General features: G+C 41.3%; 1 protein-coding gene across 1 annotated transcript in view; it reads right to left on the minus strand.

The window, feature by feature from the left end:
* Window positions 1-13,246, minus strand: part of LOC102018326 (chromosome unknown open reading frame, human C6orf106) — a gene marked incomplete at its 5' end in the record, with an annotated part of 72,001 nt that extends 58,755 nt beyond the window's left edge. Inside the window, 1 exon segment of the mRNA XM_005389532.2 lies at window positions 12,936-13,246. Within this exon segment, the coding sequence (XP_005389589.1) occupies window positions 12,936-13,093 (158 nt within the window).

Raw genomic sequence — 13,246 nt, forward strand, 5'->3', positions numbered from 1 at the left:
GCTGTACTTGGCCCAATCCCAGGTCTGCAGTGGCTATATAAACTGCATTCCCCCACCCCTATTCCAATCAGTCTGGGAGGGCTCCCTCTGGTGTGTGAGCAACAGCATAGCCCCTGTGAAAGACGTTTTCTCTGAAAATTATGTTTTTCTATGTCCATGTAATGGGGGATACACTGAAATCTTTGAAGGGAAAAGTATAGAACCATATTTGCCAAGAGTGAAAGTACCACTCAGGAGGCTAACACAGGAGCCCAGCCTTGGCTACACAGTGAATTAAGACCAGTCTGAACTACACAGTGAGACCCTGTCTCAAAAAAACGAAAAGGAAAAAAAAAAGGAACATAGAGCTGGGGATTTAACTCAGTGGTACAGGGTGTGCATAGTATATACAAGGCCCTGGGCTCAATCCCCAGCATGAAAATACCACACAACACAACTCAGCCAGGCAAGGTGGAGCATGCCTGTAATCCTAGCACTTTGGGTGGCTCAGGCAGGGGGACTGCAAGTCAAGTCCCACCTGGACAACTTGGTGAGATTCCCTTGCAAGAAAAAAAAGGAAAAATGACTTTAACATATTAAGTGAAGATAGATTACAATACATATACCAGGTTAGTGAAAATTCGGGTGCACTCAATACTTTAGAATGTGAGTTTATTTTGAACTAGGGTCTTTTAGGTGAGGGCTGGGGATTTAGTTCAGCAGCACAGCACCTGCCTGGCAAGCATGAGGCCATGAGTTTGATTCCCAGTACCAGAAAACAACAACAACAAAAATAAGACAGGCTTGATGGCACATGCCTGCAATCCCAGGTCATTGAGGGCTGAGGCAGGAAGACTGCCACTGGTTTGACACCAGCCGGGGCTACATAGTGATTCCAAGGCCAATCTGGACTATATAGTGAAACCTTAGCTCAAAAAAACAAAACAAACAAAAAAGAACAGGGTCTTTTAGATGTAATCAGTTAAAATCAGGTCATATTAGGTTAGATTGGTCTAAATCCAACTGACCGGTTTTTGTTTTTTTTTAAACAGGGTATCACTATGCAGTTCAGCCTGACCTTGAACTCACTATGTAGCCCAGGCTGGCCTCAAACTTAGTCTCCCAAGTGCTGGGATTATGGGCACGGCACACCACACCTGGCCTGACTGGTGTTCTTAGGGGGATGGAGAGATTCAGAGACACAAGGAGAAGGCTATGTGACCAGGAGGCAGAGTATGGAGTAATGCAGCTACAAGCCAAGGCAGGACAGACTCACAAGAGCTACTGAAAGCTAAACAGCAGCAAGTAAGGACTTTACCCTAGAACCTTAAGAGGAAGCATAGCTCTGCTGACACCTTGATGTGAAACCTTTAGTCTCCAAAACTGACATCACACGCTTCCACAGCTTAGAGCTAGGCTGCCCTAAGAATCATACGCAGTGTGTCACGTAGGAGCCACTCTGGGTTATTTCATCTCTTGGTGCTTTTCCTTTTTTGAAAAATGAGGGTCAGTATTTCCTACAACTATTATGCACACTACATTATAAATTAAATTGCTTAAAACACTATCTGGGATATAAGAAATATCCCACTTTGGTAAAGCAAACACACACACAAACACATAGCATTATAAGGATTTATAAAAAATCAAAAGGTAGATGTTTTTAATCTGAGACCTATTAACATGGCTTGTTCTTGTTTTCTTTTTGCTTATCAGTTATTTCTAATACATACGATGAACATAAATTTTTATGTCAGACTACATAATACAAATCAGCAAATTATTATTTTAAAAATTTTAAAAGGTCAGTTTACCTAAACCCCATCCTCCAACTTATGGTTTCTACTCTCTAAAGACCTGCTGCCAAAGTATTGGCAAAAAAATTTTTAAAAAAACTACTTTAGAAAATACACACTGACCAGAAAGCAAAGCTAGCAGCACATCCTGTGTCATTCCATTAATCATTAAGAGGAAGATGCTCTGTAAAGACTGTGAGTCACTGACCTCAAGCACAGTATTCCAAGTGTGAACCCTCAGAAACACCTAACAGACCAGAGGCTCAAGACATTAGGAAAACACAACTACATATGTACTTTAAAAAGTGAGTCTCTTAATCAAAATACATCATGTACAGGTACAAATGCCCTATGATAAATATGATCATTATGTGTATCTAAAATGTACCAATATACTTAATTATATTAAAAAAAAAAAAAAAGTAAGTCTCCTGCCAGGAGTGGTGGCCCATACCTGTACTCTCAGCACTTGGAAGGCTGAGAAGGATCATTGCAAGTTTGAGGCCAACTGGGCTACATAGCAAGACTCTGTCTCAAAAAACAAACAAACAAACAAGTGACTCTCATTAAACTGAGTATACTGGGACCTGAGTCTACCTATTGGGGAATAAACTGCACCCCTCCAAGATATACATTAACTTTGACAAATCATTAGGACACATTTATTAAATGAAGCAATCTTCTAACAAGTGAAAAATGTATTTGTTTCATTTGCAGAAGGTCATTTAAGAAGTAAGCCTTTTCCATGAATTTTAGACCTGTTGCATTGAGTCCCTAAAAAGTACAACGTAATAAATTATGTGGGTTTTTCTTTGAGACAACGTCTCTCTGTAGCCCAGGCTGGCCTTGAACTGGCTTTGATTGTCCTGCATCAGCCACCCGAGTGCTGGCATTAAAGGCGTGTGCCACGATGCCCGGCTTAATAAACCATGTTCTTTGACAACATCATGTAAATAAATTCAGATGAACCCACTAATAGTTACTTCTTAATAACACAGTAAACCCAAGTTTTAATAAAATCATCTAATTAGTACATAAGAGTCTGGTGCCTAATACAAAGAAATTTTATGGTATGTGAAGTAATAAAGTCTACTCCACACTGTTCATTAAAAGAAGAAATCTGTTTCATCAGCCTATCCAAGTACTTTGACAACTGAATTTCAGTTCCTGCTAAAGCAAAAGATATGAGACCCTTGGGCTGGGGATATAGCTCATCAGCACAGCGCCTGCCTGGCAAGTACAAGGTCCTGAGTTCAATTTCTGGTTCGGAAAAAAAAAGAGAGAGAACTTTGTGCCCACTGCTCTGGAAATAAATGTGTAAGTTTTGCTTCTAGACATGCCACTCAGAAATTCTGTGCACAGATGTGTGTCATGCAGACACAGAAGCCTCCTGAAATGTACAGAAGTCACCAGCAGCGGCTGTATTGGAAAGGAGGACTGTGCCTTTCGCTTTTAGTCCAGACATTACAATGAGTGGCCTAAAGGCTACACTCCGCCTCAATCTGTACCTTCTTTGGCCCATCGTGTTTTAAAAACATCTGAATTAGTTGCCAACATTGAAAAAGCAGGACACTTCTCATAAAAACTTGTATTTCTGACTTCTCTTGAAAAAAAAATAGAAAAGTTTAACATATTCCCTCTTCTAGCCTGGCAACACCTGACTTAAAGAGATCAGACTCGTTAGCCAGCCTGTAATTCCAGCACGTAGGAGGCTGAGGCAGGATTGCTGTGAGGCTAGCCTGGACTCTACAGTGAGTGTGAGGCCAGCCTGAACTGCATAGTGACACCTTGTCTCAGAAAGATAAAAAACAACAGAAACCAAACCAGACACTCTTCATAAAAGACAAACTCTTAGACACACACTTCACTGCTACCCAGCTAACACCTGTAAGTATTGCAGTTTGCAGCAGTTTCTCAACTATTTGAGCTTACATGCTCATGATCTTTAAACTTTTTCTTGAATGGAAATTCACTGGCAAAGACTGAAGAAAACTTTAGAGTGCTTAAAAATATTTTTGTTCATTTTTATCTAACAAACTGCTACCTAATTTTTCTAAATAATTAATTCCTTCATAAACTCAATTACAAAAGATATTCAGCCGGAGATATAGTTCAGCAGTACAAGTGCCTGCCTGGCAAATGCAAGGTCCTGAGTTCGATTCCTGGTACCAAAAGAAAAAAAAAAAGATATTCAGTACAAGGAAACAGAATTAGAAAAACAGACAAGGTAAAGCAATTTATAGATTCCAAATTGCTTCCAGAAACATTCTTGGTGTTACCTACAGTTTAATTTGCTTTCCTGTTATGAACACAACTATTAGCAACATGTAAATCTCATGCCCAAAGTACACCTACAACTCTGAAAAGAATTTAGTTTATAGGATTTGTTTCTATTAACAGCACTCAACTTCAAAGAGTTCCATAAAATATGAACCTTTTCTCCTGTTTATGTTTACACACTGCTTCAATGGCTATTTCCTGAACATCTATTACATATAAAATACTGCATAAAATGCTTATTAACAAAGGCTATTTGGGGGGTATCTTCCTCTCAATAGTACATTTGTAGCTGGGCATGATGGCACACGCTTATAATCCCAGTATTCTGTAAGGCCGAAGCACGAGGATTCCAAGTTCCAGCCCAACACCGGCAATTTAAGGACTTACTGAAACTATGTTGAAATAACAAACAAAAAGGGCTGGGGATATAGTTCTGTGAAGAGGCCCTGAGTTCAATGTCTAGGACTGCCAAAAAAAGTGTATATGATAAATAGCATAAAAATTTTCTGAGTGGAGTTCAGAGAACACTACTAAGAACAGTGATTATCAATATGTCAATTCCAGAAAAACGACAGGATTTCACAAGGCAGGAAGAAGAAGAGAATCTAGATAGAAAACAATATTTATCCTGTAACTACTACAGATGGGTCTAAGGACCCAAAACATTTTCAAAGTGATGCTTATAAAATGCCAATTTGTAACCAGGAGTGGTGGCACATGTGTGCAATCCCAGAAGTCAGGATGCCAAGGCCAGCCTGGGCTACACAATGAGTTCAAGGTCAGCCTGAAATACAGGTTAGCCTGAAATACATAGTGAGACCCTGTCTCAAAAACAGTCAATTTGTAATCAGTTGCCAGCATGGCAGTATATGCCTGTAATACCGGCTCTAGGGAGAATGAGGCAGGAGGATCTCGCAAGCTCAAGACCAGCCTGGACTATATAGTGAGACCCTGTCTCAAAAATACAAAACAAAACAAAATTTGTAATCTGTGTTGCAACACACTTTGTCTTAAGTGTTTTGAAAATTGTTTTTTTTTTTTTGTGGTTACAAATACTTAATGTGTTTACAAATAAAAATTTAGCAAATTTTTTTTTTTACTTTTATAAAAAAGATTAAATATATGGGTCCTAACAGTCCATAAGTAGTATGCATGAAACAAAAAGAGTCAGTATTAGCTGCGGGCTAACACTGGGAAAGCAAAAGTCTGTGTGGGAAAGAAATGAGCAAAAGCCTAGCCTACACAGAAGTTTGATTAGCAGTCAAAACAGTAGTCTACTTTGGTCAGAAGTGGGATATCCAACACAAGAATATAACAGGAAGGGTAATATTTCCAATAAACACTGCTGAATTAGGGACAGCCAGGCATGGTGGTGCAGACCTGTAATCCCAGGACTCAGGAAGCTGAGGCAGGAGGATCACTGTGAGAGAGGTTAGCTTGGGCTACACAGTGAGTTCAAGGCCAGCCTGAACTACACTGTAAGACCTTGTTTAAAAGAAAACTAGCTAGGGGCTGGGGATTTAGCTCAGCGGCACAGTGCCTGCCTGGCAAGCACAAGGTCGTGAATTCAATTCCCGGTACTGGTTAAAAAAAAAAAAAGAAGAAAACTAGCTAACTAAATAAATAACATGCTTAAGTTCCAGGCCCCCTTGGTTACATAGCAAGTTCAAGGCCAGCCTGGAATACATAGTGAAACCCTGTCTAAAAAAAAAAAAAAAGAACTCACTATGTGGGGCTGGCCTCAAACGGGTGAATCTCCTGCCTCAGCCTCTCGAGTGCTGAGATTACAGGTATGTACCACGACACCCAGCTCCAGTCCATTTTTAAGAAGTTCGAGGGTTTTGCATCTGGATATTCTTTTCCACTTCTTTTAGTTATCTCTTAAATGGCACATATAATTTGGGACTCTTGGTATAATATAGAATAGCTTGTAAACACACACAGTAGCCAGATTCATTTTAGTTGTCTTGTTTTGTTTGAGATGGCCTTGCTGCATAGTTCAGGCTGGCCTTGAATTCACTATGTAGCCCACACTGGCCTTGAACTTACAGCAGTCTTCTTGGCTCAGCCTCCTAAGTGCTGGGGTTATAGGTGTGTGCCACTATGTCTGGCTTTGTTTTAAAGGAACACAGTCAATAGAAAATCTTTTTACTGTATGGCAGGGCTAGCATTTCCAACCATAGATCAAGTTAGAATCATCATTCTAGACTAGGCAAGCAGAGGTGGTTTTGTTTTATTTGTGGTTTTCGCTGGTTTGTTGTTGTTTTCTTGAAATAAGGATTTTACTCTGTAATTCAGGCTGGCCCAGAGCTCTGGGTCCTCAGGCATGAGCCACTGTACCAGATAAGGGTCCTGTTATGCAATCCACACTGGACTTTATCTTGCTATGTAGACCAAGCTAGCCTCAAGCTCCAATCCTGTTGCCTTAGCCTCGGGAGTACTGGAGCTACAGGTACGCACCACCATACTTGGCTTGAGGTGGTATCTTTACCTTCTCCCATCTTCTCACTACCCACACAAAATCCTTCTAGCACATAGCAGCAGAAACTATCAACCAGGCAGTAAACAAACATGTTTTGGAAGGAACACTAGCCATGTAATACAATAGTAGGTGACAGTTCCTACCATAATTTGCTTTCTAGTAGGAAACTCATGTACCTGAAACTGTCAGGGTGATGTTGCAGGACAAGAAAACATTTATCTGAATTAACTTGAATAAAATATAAGGATAGGGGTGGACTGAAACATACAGAACCCAGGATCAGAAAGACTGTGTGCCTGCTATGGGCAAGGTGCTTTCTTAGGAAGTGTTTCAAAATGGTTAGGGGATTAGAATTAAGCATGTTTTTTACTTTTTTGAGACAGTGTCTTGCTGTGTAGGTTAGGCTGGCCTTGAACTCATTATGTAGCCCAGACTAGCCTTGAACTCCAGCTAATCCTCCTACCTCTGCTGCCCAAATACTGGGATTACAGGAGTGTGCCACACCTGGTCAAAAAATTACCATCTTTAAAATAAAATGCACCACTTTAACCAATTTAAATGTATAGTACAACGTTATGTGAGATTTTAAACACATTTCTGGCCCTTACAGGCATTTTGTCTGTTTATAGGTTTAAATTATTCTTCAGCCTTTGTGACAAGGCAAATGTCACTTCTAAATTTTTAGAGCACACTGACTTAGGACTTAGTATTGGACTTATTTCTCAATGTAGCTGTAGATAAATTTCCTTTACTAACATAGCCAGCACTGGTTGCATCTCTCTTAAGCATTACCGTTGGGTTAGTACTGTGCAGTTTTGGGTAGTACTGAACTTCTTAGTCGTGTCCAGGTATCTCAGGGGAGCAGCATTAATGTTTTGGAACACTACATGCATCTAGTATGGATGGATCAGATGTTTTATAGAAATGTAACTTGGGAAAAACATTTTTGTAAGATAGTGCCTTATTTTCTGTAAAATAGTCTCTGATAGTAATGTTCTGAACATTAGCAAAGGCCCCCCTACTAGGTCAATAAAAGATATAACCACACAGTGATAAAATGAAATCAGATTCTAGATGTGAGAATCAGTAGTACCTATTATGTAATCTCTTGGTGTCTCCTCTGCCTTTTTTTTTTTTTTTTTTTTTTTTTAAGATAAGGTCTTGCTATGTAGTTCAGGCTGGTCTGGACTCACTATGCAGCCCAGACTGGCCTCAAACTTGCAACAATCCTTCTGCCTCAGCCTCAAAAATGCTCAGATTACAGACAAGCACCACCATGCCCAGGCTCCTCTGCCTGTTCTTAATCCATTTCTAAGTTTACTCCCTTGTTAAATGAGTTTCAGATCCACTCTGTGGTTTGTGAATCTAGGAAAAAGTTCTTTTGTGATGCAAGTAAAACTTAACACTAGTCTCCTTAAAAAACATAAGCGAAGGGCCTAAGCATTTCACTCAGTGGTAGAGCACATGCTTAAATCTCCAGACTAAACACAAACAAAAAAGTGCACCAAATGCTAGTTTTGAGAAAAGGGCACTCAGGAGGCTGAGGCAGGAGGAATGTCTTGAGTTCAAGGCCAGCCTGGGCTATACAGTGAGTTCAACGCTAGTCTGAGCTACACAGCAAGACCCGGTCTCAAAAAACAAAACAGAACAGGTTCATTTTATGTGATACATAGTTTGACATATTTTTTGGGGGGGGTAGTTTCCAGGACTGGGAATCGAACTCACGACCTTGCACGTGCCAGGCAGGCACTGTGCCACTGAGCTAAACCCCAGCCCCACCACATTTTTAAAAAATCATATTAAGTTCTCAGAATCCTAATTTTTTCCTTAAAAAACTGTGTATACACACACACACACACACACACACACACACACACGCAGGTGCACCATGGTGGTAGACACCTGCATCCCAACACTAGGGAGGCTGAGTCAAGAGGATCACTGGGAGTTCAAGGCCAGCCGGGAATACACAGCGAGACTGTCTCAAAAAACAAAAACAAAAACAAAACAAGTAATACACACACACACACACACACACACACACACACACACGTACAAGTTAGACAAATTAAGGAACATGAACCCATTAAGTTGAACATGCTTAAATTCTAAGTAAAGCTGGGTGTGGCAGTGCACACCAGCACTCAGGAGGCTTATGTACAAGGATCACCATGAGTTCAAGGCCAGCCTGCACTACATAGAAAGACCCTGTCTCAAAAAATAAATAAATATATAAATAAATAAAATTCTAAGTAGTTGAAAACTTTTAGTGATTTGAACTGAAACTTTCTGGACACTTAAGAAAGGTGTTTATTAGATTTTCTCCATTATCAAGGAAGACATAAGCAAATGAAAAAATTTTATATTGCACCAGGCATGAGGGTATACACTTGTAATCCCAATACTCGGAGGCTGAGGCAGGAGGATCACTGTGGTCTCAAAAAGACCAAAATAAAATGAAATTTTAAATTGCAGCAAGGTACATTTAGTTTTGACATAATTCTAACTAAAAATTAATTAAAACACTAAGATATCATGCAAATCTCTGCCCTTTGGGATAAAAGAGTAAGACAGATAGCTTTTTTGGAAGAGCTAGATACAACTTTACAGAAAAAGCTGGAATAAACCAGAAAATCTTTAAAGCCAGGTTCCAGTTTAGAATTCTATGTTCTTTGTTCCTACGCCAATAGCCTGCAAGACGTCCCCCCTATAGAAAGTTACACTAACATAACACATTACAGTCTGGCTTTTGGTTTTATTCACTTAGGAAATGAAAACTGCCAACCTATATTAAGAGGCAGTGTGGCTGGAGTGTGGCTGGAAGTTCAGATATAAACACTACAAAAATGTTCAAATGAAAACAATACTTAGTTCTAAATTAAACAAACAGAAATACTACACAATTTTGTCAACTTTAGTAAAAAATAATTTTAGCAGGGTATATAATTTACAAGGTGAAAACATTGAATTTAGTCCATTTTTTAATAACTTTATTTTTTAAAACAAAGAATTTTCCCAACTCATTAATTTTCCCATAATTTTAGATTAATAGTCTTCATTTCAAAATGATTTTTTACTTTACTATTTTTAATAGTCATCAGACAATCCAATGATTATTTATTATAACTCAAAGCAGGCACTTTAGTCACAGGAAGGTTAATCATCTCCATTTCAAAAGGTTAACCACCACAGCAAGTTGGTGGGGTTTTTTCCCAACCTATATTTGGGCTATTTCAAGAGTTACCGAAGTTAGACATTAAATGACACTCATCCCCTGCCCTCCAAGTAGCCCTGGCTGGCCTCTCCAGGTGGTCCTCCTGCCTCAACCTTTGGGTGGTGGGTTTATAAGCATGCACCACTATGTCCAGCTTGGACTCTATATTTACTTCAGTAATAACACACATACTTTATTAAGTATACATGCATGCATATGTATGTACTCAACTACAGTTTATTATAATGAGTACTGTATTCATTTTCTAAAAAATCTGTCAAGATTCGGACAATATAGGAATCAAAGTTTGGTACTGGATTATGGAGTTAACTACTTCACATAGAAAAGAAGCCAGAACACACCTAAAATACCAGCACTTTGGAGACTAAGTGGATCCTGAGTTCAAGGTCATCTGAAGCTCTACAGTGAGTCAAAGGCCAACTTGGACTACAAAAAGAAGACCCAATCTCAAAACAAGAAGAAAAAAAAAAATGTCAAGCCTTCTTGCTCTTAATTCAAAAGTTTTTATTTTACAATCAAATAAAAACATCCCTTCTGCAGCCAAAGTTTAAGGTAATGTGACTTGAAGTTGAATTACCACTTAACTGTGTGGATTCCTAAAGAACTACAGACTTCCACATACTTTAAAATAAGAACATAGGGGCTGGGATTTATTTCAGTGGCACATTGTTTGCCTAGTATGCCTGAGCCCCTATATGAGAATCCCAAAATCTGGGGAAAAAAATTTACATTTTTTAATGATTCATTCCTTTGCTCAGAAAGGTATCTTGTTTTATACAGTGATATGCTGTCATCAGTACACATGCCACTACTCCACTGTCTCTGAGTTTAACAGTTTATTTAAAAACTCAAATACAGTCTGTAATGCCAGCATGCAGGAGGCTGAGGGAGGAGGTTCATGAGTTTGAGAACAGTATGGGCTTCATAATGATTTCAAAGCCAGCACAGACTACATTGCGAGATCATTTCAAAAAAACACAACAAAACAAAACAAAAACCCTCAAACAGAATCTTTTATAACCTGCTACTGGGCATAATAGTACACACATGTAATCCCAGCTACCTACTCAGGAGGACGAAAAATTTGAGGCCAGCCTGGACAACTTTGTAAGAACCTGTCTAAAAATAAGAATGCTTGCCTACCATGCAGGAGGCCCGAGCACAACCTCTAGTACCAAATGAAAAAAAAAATTTCATAGCCCAACTATATTTTAATGTTTTCTTACCCACATTGTACCTCACCTATTCCTCACTTTTCACAACATCTAAAAACAAACAATCTCAGATGTTAAACACACATACTCCAAGCATATAAAATTTATTACCTTGGTTTTGTAGTCATAATAATTGTACTTATAGACACCGACTCTAAAAGAACTAAAAACTTATTAGAGTAGTGTTTAAATAGTCCAATTCACTAGAAGGTAAGGAGAAATAATGATCCTCCCTACCAAACTGGTGGCAATAATATGCCAAGTTTCCTATGCTGAACTAGGGTAAACAAGGAAGAAAAAGAGCTGGAGTGGAAACCAGGTAGGCTAGAAAAAACAAAACAAAACAAACAAAAAACAAAAAAACCACTCTCCTCAAGATATAACTTCACTTTAAAATTTCCCCAAAGTTTCTCTCAGTGTGTTCAAAAACCCCTATCCCCCTCTATTTAAACACTACAGTTTGGCGGCCAGAAAACTACACTAAGCTGCATTTCCCTGCTAAGCTCATCTGGACACAAAAGATATTTAATTCTAAAGACTATCTCCTGCATCCAATGTCTGCCTCTAAACATCTAGAAATTCAATTTAACTCTTGCTCTAATAACTAGCTTTTTAAGATACTCTGCAGGAAAATTTTTTTTTTTTACAAATCACCTTGATTCCACCACAGCTACAAGGCTCTCCTTTAAAGATGAGTACATCCTTTAAAGATGAGAGCTAGGTAAGGACGGAGGGAAAAGGCTTACAGCCTCTTTTCTGCAATTGCCTGAGGCATTCAGTGGACGGGGAAATAAAGGGGAGCTTGGCCGTGCAAGCGATGCCAAGAGAAACAAGATTCCACATGCCAGGAGACTAAATGCCCAACACAGAGCAAAGGGCACGCACCCCACTGCTGTTTCGCCCAAAGACAGTTTAGCTGCTTCACCTGAAAGTCTTTCAAAGAACTCAATGGTCTCCACTCCCTCCCTCACCCGGAGTGAACTCAACAACCCCTACTCAGGGAACAGAGGAAGCTCTGCTTATCACAAATACCCAGTGCTGCTTCCCAAGCCAAGAAACACTTCTTTGCGTGTGCCAAAGTCTTCGGGCCCAATTCAGTCTTCTACAACCTAGCTACAAGCCAAAAACACTTGGTTCCTCGCCTAAGTTAACTTCTCCATTTCCCTCAAAGGTCTATCAACCTGTTTTCTTTCAAATAAGCCCCTCTCAACCTCAGGCATCCTGGAGATCCTTCTCAAAGAGGCATAGTTGAGCCCTCCTCCCAGGGCTCTAGTCCCTTCAGAAAGTTCCCTTTCGTAATCACCTCCTTTCCTCCCCTTTTCTCCTAACGTTTTCGCCCCAGCCCCGTCCCAGGTCTAACACGCACGGTCCTCCATTAATAGATCCCACTCCTCCCTGGCGCAACTCTTCCAAAAGTCATCTCCCTCATCACATTCATTTGCCTTCCCCCCAATTACTGTCTTTTTCTTATCTCTCTGCGATGGAAACACACACACGCACGCACGCACGCACGCACACACAGAGCTCCTAATTCCCAAATCTCTCCGGTGCCCCAGGTTCGTGCACGACAACAACCCTCCCCGAGAGTTTCGCCCCAATCTTGTCACTCCCCGAGCGCCAACAACACTTCCCAAATCCGTATTTCCCGTGCTTTTTACTCCCAGGCAACACCACATGCTTCTCCTCCCAGATCTACGACCTATGCCTTGACGCCCAGGCCTCCTGCCCTTGCCCCACGCTCCTCGGGCCCCGATTTTCCGCAGAACCCCGCGAACTGCCCCCCTCCCGTCCAGCCCTGCGGTGCCCGTGGCTCCCAACTCTCCTCCAGCCCCGCTCAGTCCCCCAATCTCTCCGCGGGGCTCCCCGGCCCGCCCGCCCGCCGCCGGCTCGGTGTCCCCTCCCTTCTCTTCCCCGGGGCCCCGAGGCCGCGGCGCGGCGGGGCCGCTCACCAGTTGGTCATGTCCAGGAAGAAGGCGCAGCCGGCCGGGTTGAGCTGGAAGCCGAGCAGCCGCTGGAACTCGGAGATGAGCACGTCCTTGTCGGTGGTGCCCAGACAGCTGAACTTCTGCATCAGCTCTGGGTCCAGGTCCACGTCCATGCCCTCCATGGCGGGGCCCGGACACCCGCTTCCCTGCCTCCTCACAGCCGAGCCGCCGCCGCCGCCTCGCCACCGGGCCCGGGGACCCAGAGGGGGCCCGCTGCTAGGCGGCGCCGCGACCCCGCTTCTCGGAGGTAGGCCCCGGGCCTCTCACCGCCTCAT

Source organism: Chinchilla lanigera, unplaced genomic scaffold, assembly GCF_000276665.1.
Source record: "Chinchilla lanigera isolate Chin_1 unplaced genomic scaffold, ChiLan1.0 scaffold00036, whole genome shotgun sequence".
NCBI lineage: Eukaryota > Metazoa > Chordata > Mammalia > Rodentia > Chinchillidae > Chinchilla > Chinchilla lanigera.